Genomic DNA, 22,199 nt, shown 5'->3' on the forward strand with positions numbered 1-22,199 from the left:
AGAAACTAGACTCATCACCTAATTCGCCAGGGAGCCGGGGCGCTACGGGGCCGCAGCGCTGCCTCCCCCGCTCCTCCCCCACCCCACCCCCGCCCGTGCTCTGGCGGCCTCCGAGAGTCACACAGCCTGCCCCCCCACCCCCCACCCCCGGCAGACAAAGGGCCTGGGCAAATTCGCCGCCTGGCCTCCTAGAGCTCCGGGGAGGCGTCTGCGCCCGCGGTGGATCGCGCAGGAGGCGCGCGCGGGGCGAAAAGCTGCGGCCGCGCTCGCGCGGTAGAGGAAAAGCCACGAGATGCGCCTGACTCACATCTGTTGCTGCTTCCTCCTTTACCATCTGGGGTTCCTATCGAATGAGATGGTCTCAGGTAAGGTCTTCCTTGAGTTTCCAGCTTCCTTCCCAACTTCCCCAGTGGAGATCACGGGAGGGCAGAGTTGGTGCAACTGGTGCACGGTGAGCAGAGCTCAATGGGTAGCAATAAAAATAAGCGTGTTGATGCCTTTGAGGGGTCAAACTCGGAAGCGAAGCGCACTTCTCCCAACCTCACTTTAACCATCTGTGAAATGAGCAGTACCCTCTAGAGTAGTAATGTTTGCAAAGGTACATTTACAGAGCCTGGAGAAAAATTGAGAAGTATGCTCTGTCATATACTTTAGAAATCACTTAAATTGTGCTGGATTCTTTGCACTGATTTTCATCAACAGCGGTCATCAAACTTTGCTGGCCCACTCCCTCTCTCACCCCTGCATCATCCTACTTTCATTCTGAAAATGCTGGGGTCTTTAATCTGATTGCAAAGCATCGGGGTTTGCGAACATTTCAGGAGCTAGACGGGTGGTCTCCATTCCTTTCAAGTGAGCGCCTTTTATCAGTACAGATTGTGAGTCTGGGAATGTTTGTGCTACGGAACCGCCGCACTTTAAGTCCGGTACTTCTGTCTGCCCTGCCTGCAGGACTGCAGTTCGCCCCTGACCGCGAGGAGTGGGAAGTCGTATTTCCTGCACTCTGGCGCCCAGAGCCGGTGGATGCAGCGGGCGGCAGCGGGGGCAGCGCGGACCCAGGCTGGTTGCGCGGCGTAGGGGGCGGCGGAGGCGCCCGGGCGCAGGCTGCCGGCAGCTCACGGGAGGTGCGCTCCGTGGCCCCCGCGCCACTGGTAGAGCCCGCGGAGGGTCAGTCCGAGTCCCAGTTCCGACCTCCGTTGTCGCCAGGAGGTGAGGAGGACGAGGAGCTGGAATCACAGGAGCTGCCACGGGGATCCAACGGTCCTGCCGCCCTGTCCTCGGGAGTCCCGGCCTCGTGGCAGCCGCCGCCGGTCCCACAGCCGCGGCCGTCCCCGTCCCCGTCTCCGTCCCCTCCTCGAGCCCAGCAAGCCGAACAGGACAGCGATGAGGTGTTGCTAAGGATCCCGGCCTTCTCCCGGGACCTGTACCTGCTGCTTCGGAGAGATGGACGCTTCTTGGCTCCGCGCTTCGCTGTGGAACAGCGGCCAAGTCCAGGCCCGGGCCCCACGGGGGCAGCCGCTCCGCGCCCTCCTGCCCCTCCCGATGCCTCCTGCTTTTACACCGGGGCGGTGCTGCGGCACCCAGGCTCGCTGGCCTCTTTTAGCACCTGTGGAGGTGGTCTGGTAAGCGCCTTTCCTCCCCAGCTCTCCAACTTCCCTGCTACCTCTTTGCTTCCCCTCCATACAACAAGCTGATTTGCATGCACCTCCTCCTCATTTTCAATGTATTCCTCATGAATTTTGCCTTACACAGCACCATCCAGGTGTCTGCATCCTTTGCTTCCAATGGAACATCTTCAGCGTAGACCAGTGAATCAGAAGTCTATTGGATATATAAATGGCCTCCTTCTAGATGGTTATAAAATTTATTTTGAGTACTATATTAAATTCTGCCTCCTTGTTACTTTTTGCAGGTGTTCAACTTCTTTCTTTCTCCCGAGTTTCTAAAATAAGCCCACCATGAGCTGTTTTTTAACAGATTGAAATCAACCAATTTGTTCACTGCTAACGCTCTTTCGCGTTTGCTCCCCACCCTCAGCTCCTCATCTATTGTCTTACTTTTTTAATGCCCTACTTCAGAGTTGTCAGAACAGCAGTCTACAATTTAAATACATCTACAACCATACTAGACACCTGTTCACAGTTTCTGTCAGACAGAGTCAGTCAGCTGAAAGCCTGACACTGTTGTCTAATGAATGACAGTGGAGTCCAATCAGTAGTCAAAGGGTTATGGGTCTATGACCAACCATTTTCTCATCTAAGGTTTACATTTTACTGGACAGTAGCTCCAATTTTTCTTTCTTCACTTCACATAGGAAAGTAGCAAGGTTGAGAACTTTGTTAAGAGGCTGTAAGGACTAAGGTGTCAAAGCCACTTACTCTTTTAATGTACATTGTTTGTTTTTTCTCCCTGTGTCTTAACCCAGGGTTTGGCATAGTTATTACCTTCCATAGTTGGCCTTTATTTTGTGTATGTGTATATGTGTGTGTGTGGGGGGGGGGGGGGAGTTCAGGGGTAAAATATATATAAAATAAAATTTACCACTGGAACCACTTTTATAGGCACAGGTCAGTGGCAATAAATATATGTTGTTGTATAACCCGCACTACTGTGACCTTTACTTTTGGTTTAAGGTAAAACTCATAAAATATCAAAAATGCCCATGTGATTTGTGGCTTCACTTTGCTGTTCATACTGGGCCATTGATGAAATCCACAAGAACACATCTGAAAGTAACTTGCTCATTTGGAGAAAAACCCAATAGCAATGAAAAGCTGGAAATATTAGCACAACTAAAGCCATGAAATATAAAAAGATGATTAAAAATCCAAATGAAACAAAACTAGAAATTTTTATTCACATCCCTCTAAGGTCCCGTAGTCAATTGATTAAATTGCTGGATAGGTACATATTTTACTAGATTCACAGAATGGTGAGTATTCAACTATGGAAATTTTTTAGTATAAGTGAAAAAATTTGGCATGGAAAAATTACATGAAAAGCATTTACAAATGTTTTCTGTGGAACTGATGTTTGAACACTTCACTGGGGAAAACATTTTGTGGGCATTTCATTGTCCACTAGATTTTGGCTAGGGATTAAATAATTACATATAGGAAGTTCCTGGTATAGTAAGAGCAATATGGGATAAAGTATTTCACTGTGTTGAACATGGACTATTGGTCAGATTTTCCAAATGAGCTATGTGCCCTCTCTATGTACTTAAGGGACCAATGCTAAAGTTATGAGTAGGTTTTTCATAGACTGAATAGGAGTTTGACATACCTCCCTGTTTATCATGTTGGCTTTTTGCTCACTTTTCCTATTAGGCATATATATATGTGTGTGTGTATGTGTGTGTGTGTGAGTGTGTGTGTGTGTGTTTGTGTGTGTGTGTGTATGTTCTGAACTGGAAGTCTTTGTTATTGAGGAAAACTGATGATGCCAGCAATACAGTATAGCAGTCAGACTTTGAGTAAAATGTTAGGCAAATAGCCAAGAAGGGTGGTTTGTTACTCCAGACTGCCATGCCAGCCCCTTATAAGCTGGTGGATTAGAAAAGAGAGAACATGATTTGTTATCTGGACTCTGGTATTGGCTTGCTCCCTGATACTGATAAGTTCTTTACCTCTCCCATAAGTAAGAAGTGAGAATTAGATTAAAAAATGAAGCAGTGGAGTTAGAATCCTATTAATTTTTTAAATGTATTTTAGAGCCTATATTAGGATCTAGAATGCCCTGTCTTTAGGGGCCCACAGATGAGGAGTGTGTATATATCCCATGCATAGGCCAGAAGATGCTAAAATGTCTGTGGTATCAGGCCTGAAAAGTCTTATCTGCTAGAGTATTGGCTTTCTCTGTGTGTGTTACAGATACAAATAGGGAAATACAATAGGCTGAGGTATGTGCAAACACAGGAATGGTAAGGGCAGTGATGTGACAGTACATTCTTGTTGCTTTTTTTTTTTTTTTAATTTCAAAGACATTGTAAGGTGTCTAGTTTTTAGTAGGCACCAAGTAAAAGTTCCTGAAGAATAATATATAATGCATAAAGTACTTTACTACATTTTAAATGATAGTTTGTGAAAAATTAAAATATATATGTAACAAATTTTGTGAAACAGTGCAATAATTATGTTTGCTCACAATTAACTTAATACCTTAAAAATACACACACACACACACACACACACACACACACACACACACGTAAGTTCTGGGCCAAAGCAAAATATGTCAGTACCTACTTTGCCTATGACTGAATGCATAGATTATTTATTGAGAATGATAAGAAGTGACTACTACATCTATTACCACATTATTTGCTTAAATTTAGAATTTTATACTTTGGCAATTATTTTGATTAGTTTGATTAAACAGAATCTGGAGACTTGTATAAATTCAGTTTTTTTTCTGTCTCTTCCTTTTTTCCTTTTGCAATTTATCTATCTGCCTGTCCTTCCTTCCTTACCTCCCTCCCTCCCTCCCTCCCTCCCTTCCTTCCTTCCTTCCTTCCTTCCTCCCTTTCTTCTTCCCTCCCTCCCTCCCTCCCTCCCTCCCTCCCTTCCTTCCTTCCTTCCTTCCTCCCTTTCTTCTTCCCTCCCTCCCTCCCTCCCTCCCTCCTTCCCTCCCTCCCTCCCTTCCTTTTTCCCTCCCTCCCTCCTTCCTTCCTTCCTTCTTTCCTTCCTTAGGATTTAACCCAGGGGCACTTAACCACTGAGCCACATACCCAGACCTTTTTATTTATTTAATATTTTTTATTTTGAGACAAGATCTTGCTAAGTTGTTTAGGGCCTTGCTAAGTTCCTGAGGCTGGCTTTGGACTTGCGATCCTCCTGCCTCAGCTTCCTAAATTGGTGAGATTACAGGTGTGTGCCACCATGCCAGGTTGCAATTTACCCTTTTACCTGAATCAAAGTACTCTATGCTGTGACATGTTTTGAAGAATTTAATATTTTAGGACCTCCACTTTGGACGTCACTGTGGCAAAAACCAATGTGAAGGCAGGTGTCAGGGCAGGGATGGGGGAAGACAAGTAAATAACAAGGAGAACAAATGAAATTCACATGTAAATGAAAAGGTGAAAATGACTGACTGACTGCATACATGTATGGTCTTCATTCAAGCCATGTTTTAGAAATGATAGAAAAATATTCTGGGCAAATCTAAAACACTACTATAAGAGAATGCCATGAATACATCAGACATTTTGAATATCTCCTGAAAAACTGAAAATAGTTTGGTGGGATTAACACAAAGCATACAGACATAAGAAAACATCTGTGTGTGACGGGAGCTGTGCCAAAATGCTGCTGTACATTCAAGGAAAGAGAATGCAGAAGCAGAATGGAACCACATAGCCACAATGGAATTTGCCTTTTCTGACATCCAATTATGCCAAGTGGTTATTGAAAGCCACATGTATGTGTCTGTAGGCAAAAGAAGAGAGAATAGAGGCAGGGCTTTCCTGGTCATATTGGTGACACCCAGGGTGTATAGAGTGTCCATTCTCAAAGAATGAGCTATTGTCTCCTTGAATGATGTCTCAATGAATGGTCCTATCTGACTCTAAATAACTAGAGTGGAGTTGAGTAATCTGAACGAGACACAACAGATAGGTGAGCTAGACGCCAAAATAAATAAATAAACAATTAATAAAAAAATGGATGAGCTAACAGCCAAGAACACTTTTAAGAATATAAATCATATAAAAGATTGTCAGCAAATACTGGTTAATTATTACATGAGGCAACAAAATTAATAGGCTAAATAAAATGCTGTAACAAGACAGTAGTGCTCAGAAGATGAAGAACCAATAAATGCTCATGGAAAAAAAATTAACACCTAACAAATTGCTATCCACGAAAATGTTTTGATACCAGGAAATTAAAATTGCATGAATATTAGAATTAAAGTTTTTGGATGAACTGATAGGTAAATTTGTGACCTAGAAGATCAAATCCAGAAATTAATTCAGAACATAAGACAGAGGGCAAATGGATACAAAGTGTGAAAGAACATTGGTGATCTATGATTTATAGGTCAAGATCCAAAATTTCTCTAATAGTTAATGCTTTTTGAAAAATCAGGTAAAGGTAAAATTTTTAAATGCATGTAGTAGTATACCTCCTAGATTGACTAAGTTTAGGATATGAGGCCAGGTTAGATAGATGGTGTTCCAGGTGAGCCTTACTCAGTGTATACTAAAACCAATTTCCAATATGGGTCTCTGTACTTGACATGAAAAATTTTAGAAAAATGCAAAGCAGTTTATGTATAGAATACTGAATTTTGAAGATTTTCCAGTTGTTTCTTGATGCCTAGTCTCAAATAAAATTACAAGAATTTTTCACAACTTTTTCTTATTTTCCCCAAATTTTCATAGAAACAAAAATATATTTTGCACTCCTATTTTACTTGCTTTAGAATTTAGTGTTTGATTATGTAATTACAAAATGTTGTGCCTTGATACACTCAAATGAATATAGCTGAGTGTTGGTAAATATTCAGGCCCAGTGATAGGAATAATGCATGCAATAAGACCAGGGAAGAGGCTGCTACTCATGAGTGCTTGACATGCTACAGGCTTCATTGTCTTATTTTTCAGGTAGAGTGTAGAGTATTTAATTAAATGATTTGAGTTGAATTAGTTGATACAGCCAATATGGGTTAGGTAGAGATTGATACTTTTTTTTTTTTTTTTTGGCAACAGCATCAATTTGTCAGGGATGAGATATAAACCTTCAGAATGATTGATCAGTTTCCAAACTCAGCATGTTGCAAATAGAGATCCAAATTTTGAAACTGTGGCAGAATAATAGGAAATCAAAGACAAAGAGAGAACCCTATCAGCTTAATAAGGAGAGATTATCTATAATGTTGGTTGACTTTTGAGGATCGAGTCAACTGGATAACTGGAGCATCAACTATCTCCAGAGTTCAAAGAAGTGATTTTCAATCCTGGATGGAACTTGACTACCATTCAATCCTGATGCCAAAATGAAATTATTTTCAAAATTTTAAGGACTCCAAGTTTATCATACATAAACCTCTAAAAATGGATGCAACGAGTAGTCTCTATCAACACTTGTTCATCATTAATTACTCAGTGTTGTGTTTTAAGAATAACCAGGTTTGTCCAATTCTAGCATGTTGATCCAGAGGTAGTTAATGCCTTAACAAATATGCATATATAAATTCATAGCTTTAAAAAATTTCACACTGTTAATGCACATATAGACACACATACACACACATCCCCTAGATCACAAATGCATGAAAGATGTTCCCCTCTTCCAGTAGTACTGTTTTATCCAATCTCAGCATGTGTCATAATTTACTTAATTTATTTGGTGTTAATGAACATTTAATTCTAATATTCTCCTATTATGAACACTGCTAAATATATAAAATTCTTTAGACATGGCACCTTACCTATGTAATTTTTATCAAACAGTATGTGTATTGGTACTGCCTGATTTCATGCCATGGGGTCTGGTGCCACTTTATGCTCTCACGTCAGCAGATTATGAGAGTGAGTCTTTTTGTGATGGCAAGTGTTAGTGTTATTAAAAAGGCTGATCTTTATCAAATCTAATAGGCCAAATGTTATCTGAGGGTAACTTTTATTTACATTTTGTTTGGTTGTTACTGGTGAGGTTGAATGTCTTCTTATTTTCTTGGGCTTTTTATTCTCATTTCCTTTCTTGTTGTATTAATCAGCTTTTTAGACACTGTGACCAAATGCCTGAAAAAAACAACTTAAAGGAGAAAGGGTTTAGTTTGGCTCATGCTTTCAGGAGTTTTAGTTCATGGTCAACTGACTCTGTTGCTTTTAGACCTGTGGCAAGGCCAAAACATGGTGAAAGAGCATGAGAGGAAAGCTATTTGTTTCATGGCAGTTAGTGGGGAAGAGAGAGAGAGAGAGAGGGAGGGAAGGGAGGGAGGAGAGAGAGAGAGAGAGAGAGAGAGAGAGGGAGGAGAGGGAGAGGGAGAGGGGGAGAGAGAGAGAGGAGAGAGAGAGAGAGAGAGAGAGAGAGAGAGAGAGAGAGAGATATCAAGTGATCACCCATGGTTGTCACAGGGATGACCAGGGACAAGGTAAATCTTTCCAGGTCATGCCCTAGTGACCCACTTCTTTCATCTAGGCCTCACCTCCTACAGTGTCCACTGCCTCCCAATAATGTCACCAAAATTATAAACCTATCAATGGAAGAATTCACTGATGAGGTTAGAGCCTTCATGATCCAAGCACTTCACCAAAGCCCCACCTCTGAACATTGTTGCACTGAAGACATGCTTTTAACATACTTGGGGGACTTTCCAGATGGAAACCATAATAACATTTGCAAACTTTGTCTTCCTGTCATTTACTCATTTTTTATTAGATTTTTGCTGATCTTCATTTTTAATTCCAGCACTCTTTATACATTAATATTTTTAAAAGATAAACATCAACTACAAAGTAATGCATGCTGAATATAGAAAAATTGCAAAATATATGTCATCTATAATCTTACCATTCAGTGATAAACACTATTAACTTTTTAGTGTTTATGATGAAAAGTAAATGGAAATTTTAAATATATTTTTACATTTTTTCCCAGATTATTAGTAAGCTAAAGAAAGTACATTTTCTCAAACATCATTATTGGTTCATTAGATTGGCACAAATTATGCAGATTAAGGATATCCAGTGGACATACTTAGAGAACACTTAATCTTACATGTTAACAGAAAGCAAATTGGAACTCTTTTATAGTCTTTATTGAAAATTTAAATGGACTTATCGGTCTGTTTAGCAGTTCTACTTGTAAAAATCAACTTTAGAGGAACACACATATATATGAAAAAGATTTATGTATAAGCTATTTATTGCAGCATTTAGAGCATCATCAGTAATAAACTAATTACATCTATTTTATTGTGCTGGAGCCCAGAGAACAAAAAGAGATATAATTACTTGCTTTAAGGTATTTATGTTTCAAACCATTGTTCTAGCCTTCTGTGTTCATCATAGTTCTTTTAGTAAATGTTCAATGCCTATTTATGAAATAACTGGTCTTTCAGTGAGTATACTTTAAGACATTTCATAGTTTTCCAGATCAACTTTTAGAATGGCATATTTAGAGTGACACAGAGGGGAAGCTTCTGTAATGAAAGTGGAATCTCATGAGCATACTCCAGTCTTACTTAGGGAAGTTATATAGTGTATTCTGATAAACAGAATAGCCATATATTCTGAATAAGATCCTTTCTGCATTAAAAGTTAATAAATCATCTAGTCATCTATCAATCTATGTTTCAGTTGCTTGTCCAATCTTACAAAAACAAGTTTTATTTATTTTATATAAATAATACTTATTTAAAGTTTATTACTTATTTAAAGTTTATTAGCTAAATCATAAACAAGCATACTTTTCAAATAAGAAAATCTTTGTAGGAGTCAGAAAATATTTTTTGATAAAGCACATTGATGTTGAGCTCATGTCCAATTGAATGTTTCCATTTAATTTCAGTTACATTTTTATTCCAGATAATTTTACGTCTTTGTATTTGCTAAGTAAAGGATAATCAGAGGAATTCCAGGTTCATATGGAAAAGTTAAATTAGAGAAGAATTTCTGATATATTCTGGAACAATGGGAGAACCAGTAGTCCCTCTTGAAATGATTTGGGAGATTTCCTGAAAAGAAATTTTAAGGTTACCTTATCTTCATAAGCACACATGCAAGGACCATAATTTGATGCAGAGTTCATTTAGGGTGCAGCTATAGTGAGCACATCATCTTGTCTCCATCTCATCTTTATTCCAGTGCCAAACCCTAGACTGAGAGAAGTGAGAAAATGGGATCGCAGCCATTCTAATGCTACCCAGACAGTTTACAGAATTATTTCATGGTGGCGTTGGGAAAACCCTTGGGTATTATATAGTTTAGTATTTGCCTTTTCCAGAAAGTGAAACTTAATTTTATTTCCTAATTAATATGCATATATCTGCAATAAATTAACTATTTAACCTTTAACTCAGATCATGAGGGAATGAAGCTGATGAATGAAGTCCAGTTTTGTCCCTATTAAATTATTCTGCTTTCCCGTTGCTCTCCACTGAGAGAAGGGATGGGGGTGGAAAAAAAGGAAGAGATGTCTGCAGATATCTAAACATAGTTTTTCTTCATAAGCACATTCAGAGTTCCAATATAAAGATGTTTGCCCAGGAATGTTTTTAGTACCGTTGCCTCAGCCTGGCTGTACCTAAAATAAATGATCACTTGAAGAGTGTGCTTACATTGGCACCATTTGGACAGGCTTGGTGCTCTGTTTGTTAAACTATGCTATGTAGACACCTGTGTCAAAAACAGAAGTAGGGTGCAGGGGAGGTAGGGGTTTGCTGAGGTAGAGATTAGTTGGGTATTTTCCATTAAAATCAGAATTCCGGAGTGAACCTCAAATCTAAGAATGTATTTAAAAAGAATCTCCTAAAGTTCTCAGGCAAGCTAAAAATGGGAGGTCAGTCATTCCAGTGGTTCAGAAAACTACAGAACTCAGGATTTTAAGGGGCATTTTTGCATCCTCCAGACTCTACACACCTATAGATCTTGCAATCTTGCATGAATTTTTGATGCTCCCCCTCCCCCATGTCCTCTGCCACCCTCCTCCCTCCCTCCCTCCCTCCTCTCTCCTCCCCCCACTTGGCTCTAATTATTGTACACTTGTATACCTCCTATCTTACCTTTTAACATCCTCCCCAGAATCCAATCATATGTTATTGAGCTAGAAAGAAATTTCATAGATTTCAAATTATTCATCCACAGACTATAAATATGAACTAGTTGGGTGGCAATAAAATGGGATAATACAGCCAGTGTAACTGTTTATCTACTCTTCAGAGGAAAAGCAAGACGGGAGTTAAACTGTGCTTTCCATTCTAAAATCTGGAAGTAAATAGAACTAAATTATTTCAAATCATCATCAACAGTTCTATGAGTAACATAGCAGGAGGTTTACTCCAGCTGTTTCACAATAGTTATTTTAATAAACTAAAATTTATCAGAAACAAAGGATGAAATGTCTTTATATTAACAAAACCTACTGTAACACCAAGTTCAGATGTAAATAAATGAAGACTGAGGCACATTGTAGAGAAATATTTGAAAATGAGTTGTGAAGGCAAAATTGTAAGCTCTTATGGGACCTTATCTAGAATGTCAATGCAGTGTGCTCAGGTTAAGAGGTTGTTGGAAGTGTATAAGAATTAAATAATGAACCATCTCAAACAACAGAAAGGAAATGACAGGTCTTGTCTACTGATTCACATTCTAAGACAGGATGTCAGGATTCCTGTAAAACTCATTGGAATTAACAATCAAAAGAATTAGCATGCTAAGGAAAGGAGACAGGCATGCCTTTATATTAGCTAGTCAAATTAGTGCATTTGGTTTATCTCCATGATAACTTGGATTTGAATTTATATAATAGCAACTAAAATGTTCCAGGTAACTTTATTTTAACATTATTATGTTATCAGCAAATATTTTAGTCTGTTCAACTTACAGATAAGCAAATAAATTATTCACAGAGGAACTTATGTATAAGAAGTATGTCTGGGGACTTCATGGTGTTGTCTGACTCTTGTTTGTGTCCTTGCAAAATAAACAGACTTTCAAAAATTTTACAACATCAAGATAGAAACTGAGTAATGTATTATGAGAATACAAATCCTGTATAAACCTAATTAACTCAGTATAAAGTTAGAGTAATTTATTTTGGGAATAGTTACCTTTTTAAAGTTAAATTATTTAGTGCCCCATTTTGTTCACTAACAGATAATTCCTCTATAGAGATTTTCAAGTGGAATTTCATTGGTGGTTCAACGTGAATTTTAAGATAGGTGGTTCCATTTAATAATGTTCTAAAAATTATGTTGATATCTTAAGATAGAAATTTTTCTAAATGCAGCCTAATTATTTCTCATTAGTAAGATATATTCATGGATATGTCAAATTAATTTTTCTGGGGTAAATCATTACTTAAAATGTAACAATTTGAAAAGGATATTGTGAGTGCTTTTTTTCTAATATCCTTTTTTTCAGTTATAATTTACATGTCTTAACATCCATTTCAAGTGTATAGCTCAAGTTGTACACTTATGGAATTGTTCATGTTTCAGTTTTTGGATATTTTCTATCAACTCAAAGAGTCCATTACACCCCTTTGCAGTCACTGTTTTCACCCCTAGCCTCAAGTGACCAATTCTCCATTTTCTGGCCACACAGAAAACTATTACATTTCATACAAATGGAATCACACAAAATTTGGTCTTTTGTTTCAGCTGACTTCATTCACTTATGCTTTGGGGTTTCATTCATGTGGTATCATGTGTCAGCAGTGTGTTCTATTTTTCTTGACCAATGTTAGTCCATTGTCTGGATGTACCACATTTTGTTTATCCATTTATCAGTTAATGGGCATTTGGCTTACTTCCATGTTTTGGCCATTATGAATAATGCTAGTATAAACCTTTGCATGCAGGTTTTTGTGTGCATATATATTTCTGTTCTTCTGGAGTAGATATATAGGAGTGGAATTATGGTCATATGTTAAATTTGTGTTTAGTATTTTAAGAAACTGCCAAGCTGTTTTCTAAAACACTGCAGCATTTTGTGTTCACACCAGTGATGTATAGAGTTCAAGTTCTCCACAGCCTCCACAATACTTAATTGTTGTCTCTTTTTTATTGTTGTATGTTTCTATGCATGCAGTCGTATCTCTCTGTGGTTTTAATTTGTGTTTCCTTAGTAAATAACTCTATTGAGTACCTTGTTAGGGGCCGAATCATAGCTGTTGACATATTATCTTTGATGAAATATCTATTAAAATTTTTTGTCCACTTTTTAATTAGTTCTTTTCTAAGATTCAGTTTTAAGAGATCTTTATGTACTTTGAATGTAAATTCATTATCAGATATATAATTTGTTAAAGTTTTCTTCTTGTCTACAGGTTTCTATTCATTTTCTTAATAGTGTCTTTTAAAGCCATTTAAAATTTTGATAAATTTAGTTTTATCATTTTTTTATGGAATAGTGCTTTTGGTGTCCTAAGAATACTGTGTCTAACTGAAAGTCACAAGGACTTTGTCCTGTGTTTTCTATGATGAGGTTCATAATTTCAGTTTTTACATTTAAGCAATAATTGATTTGTTTTTGTGTAAGGGTTTAAGTTAATCTTTTTGCATTTATATACACACATAATTGTATTTCAGCATCTTTTGTTAAAAATATATTTTTTCTCACAAAATACTATAGGACTTTTGTTAAAAGCAAATTTATCATAAATGCAAACATTTATTTTTGAATTAATAGCACTGTTGTTTTGAATTATATTTTATATATTCATATATACATAAGTTAGCCTGACATATGTAGTGCTATAATGTTTTTAATTTGGGAAATTTGAATTCTTCAATTTGGTTTTCTTTTTCAGAATTGCTTTGGCTACTTTGAGTCCTTTGCATTTGTATATAAATTTTAGAATCAGATTGTCAATATCTGCAAAGTATCTGGTGGAACATTGGTAGGGATTATGCTGAATATAAAATTCAATTTTGGTAGAGTTCTCATCTCAAACAACTCAAAACTTTTTGGTTTCTCTGAAAAGGATTATTATTGGAACAATCATTAAGGGATAATTGTGAACACCCTAATGATTAACAAGGAATGAAATTAGCTCCTGATATACTTAAAATGATCAATTTCAAACCATTGACCTATTTAAAATTCTTAAAGCATTCATGAGAATTGAGTAACCAAGATACTGACTTGGAGGTATACAAATAAGGTACACAAAGCAGGAAGTGACACACTTAGTGTCTTCACAGTATCTGGACAGGAACCCAGGCATTAAACTCCATGAATGTTTCATTTGACCCAGGGATGTGACAAAAGACCATTAGGGTCAAAGTTCAAATCAAGCAGAAAAAAATACCAGCAGACTAAAAAATCCAAATTAATCCTTCTAAGAAGTGGATTTCAGTTACAAATATTCACTTAGTTTTTTTCTAAATGTAACCTTTATCAAAAGTATTGTTATGTATTTAGTTAAACAGAACTACAGATTTTAGTATAGGACCTTTCACTAAAAACTAAACAATGTGTTCTCTCTGGTAATGTGAATTTTGAGAGAATTTATCCAAACTGCAGGAGTTACAATTGAGAAAAAAAGTCGGGGAAATAAAGGCTCTTTTAGTTAATCTATTAGACATTAATTTAATAATGTTATAAAGAAACCTAGGAAAGGACAGGGATACTGTATATATAGCAGTCTCACTTTGTGTTGTTGTTGTTTGTTTGTTTTGTTTCTTTTTGGTACCTGGGATTGAATTCAGGGGCACCTGACCACTGAGACACATCCCCAGACATTTTGTATTTTATTTAGAGAACAGGTCTCACTGAATTGCTTAGCACCTTGCTTTTGCTGAGGCTCGCTTTGAATTCGCAATCCTCCTGTCTCAGCCTCCTAAACTTCTGGGATTACAGGCATGCATACTGTGCCAGACTGTTGCCTCCCTCTTTATTCAGTGTTATACTTTCTGAGACTTCTATTACCAGTAGTTGATTGGTATGAAATATTAAATGGCTTATTCCAGAAATGAGCAATTTGTAAGTTTTACAAATTCAGCTTTCTGAGTAGTATGATCAATTCTCTTATAGTCCCACTTCCTCACACTAAGGACATAAATAAATTATCACCTCTGTCCAGTGTACCTATACTGTATGTCTTACCCACCCTGTTAGTCACTTTATAGCTGTCTAGTGTATTAGATTCAGTGCCACAGAATCACAGGACTTGTGTTCAAATAAGTAATCCTTATTTTACTTCATAACAGTTGCAAAATGTAAGAGTCATGATGCCGTCAATTTTATTACAGTATATTGTTACACTTGTTCTATTTTATTATTAATTATCTTGGCTAATCCTATACTGTATCTAAATTGTAAATTAAACTGTATCATAGTATAAATAGGATTTGCTACTATTCATGGTTTCAGGCATGCTCTAGGAGTTTTGGAATGTATTTACCATGGACAAGAGAGAGTACTATAGTAATTATAATAAATAATTTCCCCCATTGTAGCAGCTCTCACAGAGAAGTATTTCTTGACATTGACAATGTCTTGGAATTGAAAAAAATATGACTTGAAAGGAAATGTGGATGTACTATCATTTTAGGAAGTAAACATTTATGAGGATTTAGTAGTAATTGTTGTCCTGGAAAAACTTGGCTTAGTAAGTGAAAGAGAATGCTATCCAAATAGTTATATCAAGTCTCTGATTTTGGGTAATAATGTATAGAAATATACACAGGAAAGGAAAGCTTTATAGTTGTTTATTTTAATGTGCTTGAATTTATTTTGCTGAAGTTGATGCTAGGTTAGGATTAAGTCAACTTTTTATCCTATAAGTCTTATATTTAGTCTGAACTTTAAGGGACAAAGTGATGTCCAAGAATTCTGTCAAGAGAGATGCTTTGGAGTACTCAGAAGAAAACAGACCAGACATAAATACACATATCACTTAAAAGCCATGTCTTAGCTAGTAAAATGGTAGATTAGCTTGGAAATAGATTTTAATACTAATTTAATTCCCATGATTGTTTGTTTTGAACTTTCAGTTTCTGTAGTGTCTTCTTTTCAGGCCCAAGAGTTTACATGGTTTGTATGAATTAACACAGCCTTCCATAAGGAAGGTAGAGTCACGAAAGGGGTTAGCGGGTGGAAAGATAAAAAGGAAAAGTAAATCCAGTGATGCATACTTAGAGTATGTTTTAAGCTTGAAAATACGGAAACCCCTTATTTCCATTTGAAATGCTTTGGAATAGCGTGTTACAGTGCCCTTGGGGACAGCCTACCACTGCACATTAATATGGTTTAAAAGGTCTCCAAAGCATTTGCCTATAGTTAGCTCAGTTGTAGTATTTTAGTAAGTGTTCTAATAACTTGGCTGCTCTTTCCTTTGGCTGTGGAGTCTCCACAAGTGTGCAGTGTCCAATTTTTGGGTCTTTGGTCACATGGTCTTACGTGTTCATGTTCTGAACCTATTAATAACTCACCATAGGCTTGTAAGAGAATACATCAGACTCTATATTGGAACTGCATAATCAACTGTCTGCTTAATCCTTCTCTCATTTCTTTCCATTACCTCCTCCTCTACAAGATACACATTCAATCCTCTATTTAGTGCTTATAATCACTCCTGGTCCTGTTACTCTGAAAGGCATTTCAGTAAATTAAATCCCGGAGAGATAAAAAAAAAAAAATACAAGTGAAAGAGAAAACAGTGTAGACTGGCACAATAATATACATGGCTAGGGGCTGAGGTTGTGGTAGAGTGCTTGCCTAGCACATGCGGGGTCCTGGGTTCAATTCTCAGCACCACATAAAAACAAATAAACAAAATAAAGTATTTGAAAAAAATAATCATATACTTGGATAAAACCATGATAATAACAGCAAATGATAATAAGGTACTTTAGAGTTCCTAAATTTTATTTATAAATTCTTTTGGCCATAGTATGGCTACATACTTTCTAGAAAACCAGTGACCTTCTCAAAGACATGTTTCTACTTTTTAGAAACAAAGTTGTATTGTGAGGGCTCTAAAAGATGTTGGATTGGAGGGAACTTTTTGTTGTTAATAAAATAATATGCTATAATTTCAGTTTCTTCCTTAGCACAAATTGAGTATGGACATGCTTATTTTATCTTTTAATGTAAATGATACTCTTTAGATCATATATTTTGAAAGTGCTAGTAAAATTTACATATATGAAAAGTATAGTTTCCTGTGTCATTGCAGTGGTAGATCATAAATTACAAGAGCCATATATATGAGGAATGGAAAAAGGAACAGATTATTTCACTAATCAAACATACAAGGCCAGTTACCAATCAACATGTCCACCTTTTTCTTTATACACTCAATCAAGGAAAATCAGTAAATGGAAATGTTACTGTTTCTATTTTCACTGATTAAAAATATACAAATAGTTGAGATACAAGATATATGAGGTGATATTTATTGACTACTATTATAAAGCAGATTTTTTGTTATAATATATGGATAATTTTCATAGAAAACCACTAAAGTACATGCTATTATTACTCAGTTTTATAGATAAGAAGGCAAAAGTTCCAGGACATTAAATAATTCACCTAAGTCAAGCAGCTGGTAATATCTGAGGGTGAATTGAAAGCTGAGAACTGGGAGGGGGGAGAGGAGTAAAGGGGAAGATTTTTTTTAAATTCAATTTATCAGAGATGTATAACACACTTCTGTTATTTTAATTCTTTGGTATGGGTAGAACTTCACAAGGAATAGGTACAAGAGTAGAATGAGAAATGGTAGAAATTTAATTTGTCTTTCTCTTTCTAGATTCTGTCTTGTGTTAATATGCTTAAAATCTTAAAGCAAGAACTTATCATACAATAAAGAGCTTTCCTTTAAAATATGCCTGACATCACCCAATCATAAAGAAAGGAACTTACTAATTTCACCTCATCATTTTATTTTTGGAAATTTCTGTTTTTGGAAAGCTCTGACATCTTGGAATTAATCTTGTTCTGGTTTTTGTATTCTAGAGGATGATATATCTCTCTGATGATAGACAACAATGACAGTAACACAACTGTAAACAGCAATGATCATTTATGAATGAATCAGTGAAGTTTTGTATATAGTACCTCACTGTTCAATATTTAAAGACAAATAGGGTGTGATTGGAGGAGGTGGGTTCCTGGGGGCATGCCTTTCGGGTATATATTTTATATCTGGTATATATTTTGTATCTGGCAAATGGAATATCTCTCTCTCTCTCTCTCTCTCTCTCTCTCTCTCTCTCTCTCTCTCTCTCTCTCTCTTCCCCCATCTCTCCCACCCCCTCTTTCTAATCATCATAAGAACCACTCCCCTCTACCACATTTTTCTGCCATGAGATTCTGCCTCACCTTAAGCACCAAGGAATAGAGCCAACTATTTAAGGACTGAGACCTCTGAAACATAAACCCCCAAATAATCCTCTTCTAAAATTGTTCTCGTCAAGTCTTTTAGTAACAGGAGTGAAAAAGCTATAAATAAATGTATAAAATAAATAAATGTATAAAATCATTTATCCCAATAATTTATGGTTGTATTGACACTTGAAAATATGTGTAATTAACCATGCAATCAGAATGACAGAGAAAAAAATATTCATCTTAGTAGATACAGATGAATAACATGATAAAAACTGTCAAAAAAACTAGGAATAGAAAGCATTTTCTTAACTTCACTAAGGGTATGTATGAAAACCATAGATGAGGTAACATACCACTTAATTCTAAAGTACCCAGTATTTTCCATTAAGATCAGGAACAGAGCAAGCATGGCATTGTCCCTATTAATCTCTGTAATTAAGGTCCAGTACAATAGAAAATAAAATAAATGAAATCATTCAGATTTTTTAGGAAGAAACCTAGCTGATTTTATACACAGGAAGCATGGTTTGTACAGATAATTCTTCCAAAACTCAGTGAGTTGAGCAAGGTTGCAGATATAAAGTCTATGTCTAAGTATCAATAATCTTTTTTTAAAGAATATTTTTTAGTTGCCAATGAATTTTTAACTTTATTTATATGTGGTGTTGAGGATGGAACCCACAGCCTCACAAATGTTAGGCAAGCGCTCTACCACTGAGCCACAACCCCAGTCCCAATGCCAGTAATCTTTATGGTATCAATGGATGCTTAAAAATTGAAGTTTTAAAAAATACCATTCAATATACTATCAAATATAGTATATTGTATGAAATACTTAGACATAAATGTAATATAACATATACTCAGATAATGAAAATTAGAATATATTGCTGACAAAATTAAAGAATATCTAAATAAATGAAGAAATATACAAAGTTCATGAATCAGAAAACTGTTTTGTTAAGATGTCAATTATTTCTGAATAGATCTATGTACTAATACTCTAATTTTTTTTTAATTGACTTTTTGGGTACATGTTGATAAGCAAAGCATATTTCAATTTTTTATGAAACTGCAAAGCACTTAAAAGGCCAAAACAATTTTGGAATGAACAAAGTTGGAGGACTTACACTAACTTTGAAGTGATACTGGAAAGTTTTGTAATCAAGATAGGAATGGTATTGGTATTGGCACAAAGAGGTATATTAAAGTAAGACAGGTCCAGAAATCGACTTACTCTAAAATAGCTGGTTGATTTTCAGTACCGTTATCAATTTAATTCAACAAATAAATTCTATTCTTTGACAAGTGGTACTAGAAGAATTAAGCATCCATAAGAGAGGAATGAATCTTGATCTCTACCTCATACTAGAATCATCAATCTAAATGTATCATAACTATTAAAAGAAAACTTAGGAGAAAATCTTCAGTTCCTTAGTATAGCCAAAAATATTTTCATTGGGACACTGAAAACGATAATTTGAACATCTGGAACACTAAACCTTCTAACTTCTCAAATGACACTGACATAAAATGAAAGCATAATACAAAGTGGGACAAAATATTTGCAAAAGATTTATCTGATGAATTGCTTGTTGCCAGAATATATGAAGTCTCTTCATCTTTGAACAGAAAATCCACTAAAGAGATATTTAGATGAAAAAAAAATAATCTCATGAAAAGATTCTTAATATTATTGGTCCTTAGGGAAGAAATGAAAATAAATATCCGCATAAGAACACTCAAATGTTCATTGCCGATTCATTCACAATTGCCCCCAAATGGAAAACATATTGTATATTCATGCAGTGGAGCAAACAACTAATTCATTTCACAAAATGGGTAAGTGATGGAAACTCAATGCACACACAAAAAACTGCACATTGTATGATTCTATTTATATAGGATTCAAGAAAAGACAAAACTATGAATCAGTGATTGATAAGAATCCAGGTCCTAAGAAAAGAGGAATTGCCTGCAAAGGAGCACAAAGGATAGTTGGAAGTGATAGATAATTCCATTCGATCATTTGGTGGTTGTTCCATGACTGTGTAAGTTTGTTAAAACAAACAAAAAACAATGTTCAAACTTTCACCCTCAATAAGCTATATATCCTCTGACTCTCTTACTTCCAGGGTGAACATCCTGAGTGTCCTTAACAGTTCCTTATTGGGGTGAGCCAGGTACAGTCTCACAGAAGTGAAACTGTCACTTCCTTAATGTAGGAATTTGCAGTTAGTGATGCAATCTCAGGTTGTCTTCAGTTACCACACATTTATATAGTCGTAAATTTTTGTGACATACAAAGCATTGACTATTATAAAATATTAACAACACAGAAGTAAATATACAAAAGTGGAATTGTCAATGTCAAAACCTCCTCTAGAGGTTGCTTCAGAGAGTAATTGGATGTGTTTTCATCAAGAGCTTTACTAAGGACTTACACACAGCTACACATAAATATCATGCAGTTGTTAGCTGAGGGTGTTCTTACCCCTGGGATCTACAGGAAATTCCTCAATACTTCCACTGTACTAGGAGTTTCTAAGCCCTTGACTCAAGATTTCAAAGTTTGGGATAAGTAGGGAAGAAGAGTACCTCCTTTCCATGATCCTTCCCTTAAATCTGCATCTGCACATGCTGCCTTTGTTCCTTCTATGTAAACTTGCAGAGAATACTCAACTGCTTCACAAGGTTCTTAAAAACTCTGTTCCTACCACTCATTTCAAGAATTCTAGGGAATTTCAGTGAAGACTTAGGGTATATTGGGATTGGGCTACAGGGGTGGTCGTCAGCCTTCTAGGGCCTCATCAATGTCTCCCAGGCTGGTTCCACTATTCATTTGTGCTCTCCCTTTTCTCCTACAGGATTCTTTCCAGATGTTCTGAATTCTTCACCCTCTAACATGCAAACCTCTCTACTTCTCTTAACCCGAAAAGCTTCCCATATCAAGTCCACCAAAATATACAGAAAATTGAAGTGCCTTCCAATCAATTCGAATGACCTCATCCCACCTGATCCCACCCCTGTTTTTATTGTTTTGCTGTTCCATATGTGTGGAATAGCACATGTTTCATGGATTTATTTTTCTCCAAATAAATGGAACTTCCAGAAAATAGTTTTCTTAATTGCAAATTAATTATCTAAAATCGAATTAATGCTATAAACTCAAAGTATTTAAAATTGAATTAATTATGTAAATACACTGTCCAAATTACTGTTCTAAAAAGATCTGTCATCATGTAATGCTTACATTGCAACATTTGAATTCTTTAAGCATTCAATCACATTACAACAGAACTCCTAACAACCATGAACTGTCATGAGGCATGTGTTATCAATGGGGCCTCTTGGCATCATGGGCTGTCCATTACCAACCGTGCTATACAATCCCAGTTAATAACAATCTCTTATTTGCATTTCTAGTATCACTTTGTGCTGTGTACCATGGCACATTTTTGTCAATTGTTTTTGTATTGGGATTTTCTATAAAAATGCTTATAAAATTATTGTTTTAGGATAATTATATTCTTATGAAGTTTTTAGTGTGTAGAGTCATAAATAAGTAACATTTGTGTTCTTTTCATATACACAAGCTTGCTTATATAATGGCATTACAAATCATGTGTCTTCTATAACTTGTTTTTTGAGATTTTAGGACATCTTTAAACATATTGGATACTAATCTCTTAATAGCTGTGTGTATTACATGTATCTTCTTTCACTTTGTGACCTGGAGATCTTTTCATGCCATTTGTGTGCATCTAGCTTTTTTTTCAGAGAACTATATAATAATCCATAACATGAGAGCACAATAATTTATTTATTCTGCCAACATAACTTCCTGGTTAAGAGCAAGTAATTCTGTCTCTCATTAGCTTTGTTACTGTCAATGAGAAATTTAATACAAGATACTATTTTTTTTCATATATAAAATGTAGAAAAATATTTACTACTTTGTAGAACTGTAGGTGATATTAGAGAAATAATAAACGTAAATTACTCCAGAGCAGTGTTTTTGACCTCAGTGCTAATGTCATTTGGAGTAAGATAATTTTATTGTGAAGTATTATCCTATAAAATGTCGGGTATTTAGCAGCTGTGGATTCTACCCATACATGCTACTGTGAGAGCACAAAATATCTCCAGATGTTGCCAATGGGTCTAATTATCTCCCCAAGGCATGTGT

At 36.3% G+C, this 22,199-nt stretch overlaps 1 protein-coding gene across 1 annotated transcript in view; it reads left to right on the forward strand.

Annotated features, from left to right (window-relative positions):
• Positions 1–286: 286 nt before the first annotated feature.
• The window catches only part of Adamts19 (ADAM metallopeptidase with thrombospondin type 1 motif 19), a 268,784-nt gene continuing 246,871 nt past the window's right edge, over positions 287–22,199 (forward strand). The window contains exons 1-2 of the mRNA XM_076855917.2: positions 287–365; positions 952–1,622. Coding sequence (XP_076712032.2) covers positions 293–365; positions 952–1,622 — 744 coding nt within the window. The 5' untranslated portion in view covers positions 287–292. The remainder of the gene's footprint in view (positions 366–951; positions 1,623–22,199) is intronic.

This window comes from Callospermophilus lateralis, chromosome 5 (assembly GCF_048772815.1).
Source record: "Callospermophilus lateralis isolate mCalLat2 chromosome 5, mCalLat2.hap1, whole genome shotgun sequence".
In the NCBI taxonomy this organism is placed as follows: Eukaryota; Metazoa; Chordata; class Mammalia; order Rodentia; family Sciuridae; genus Callospermophilus; species Callospermophilus lateralis.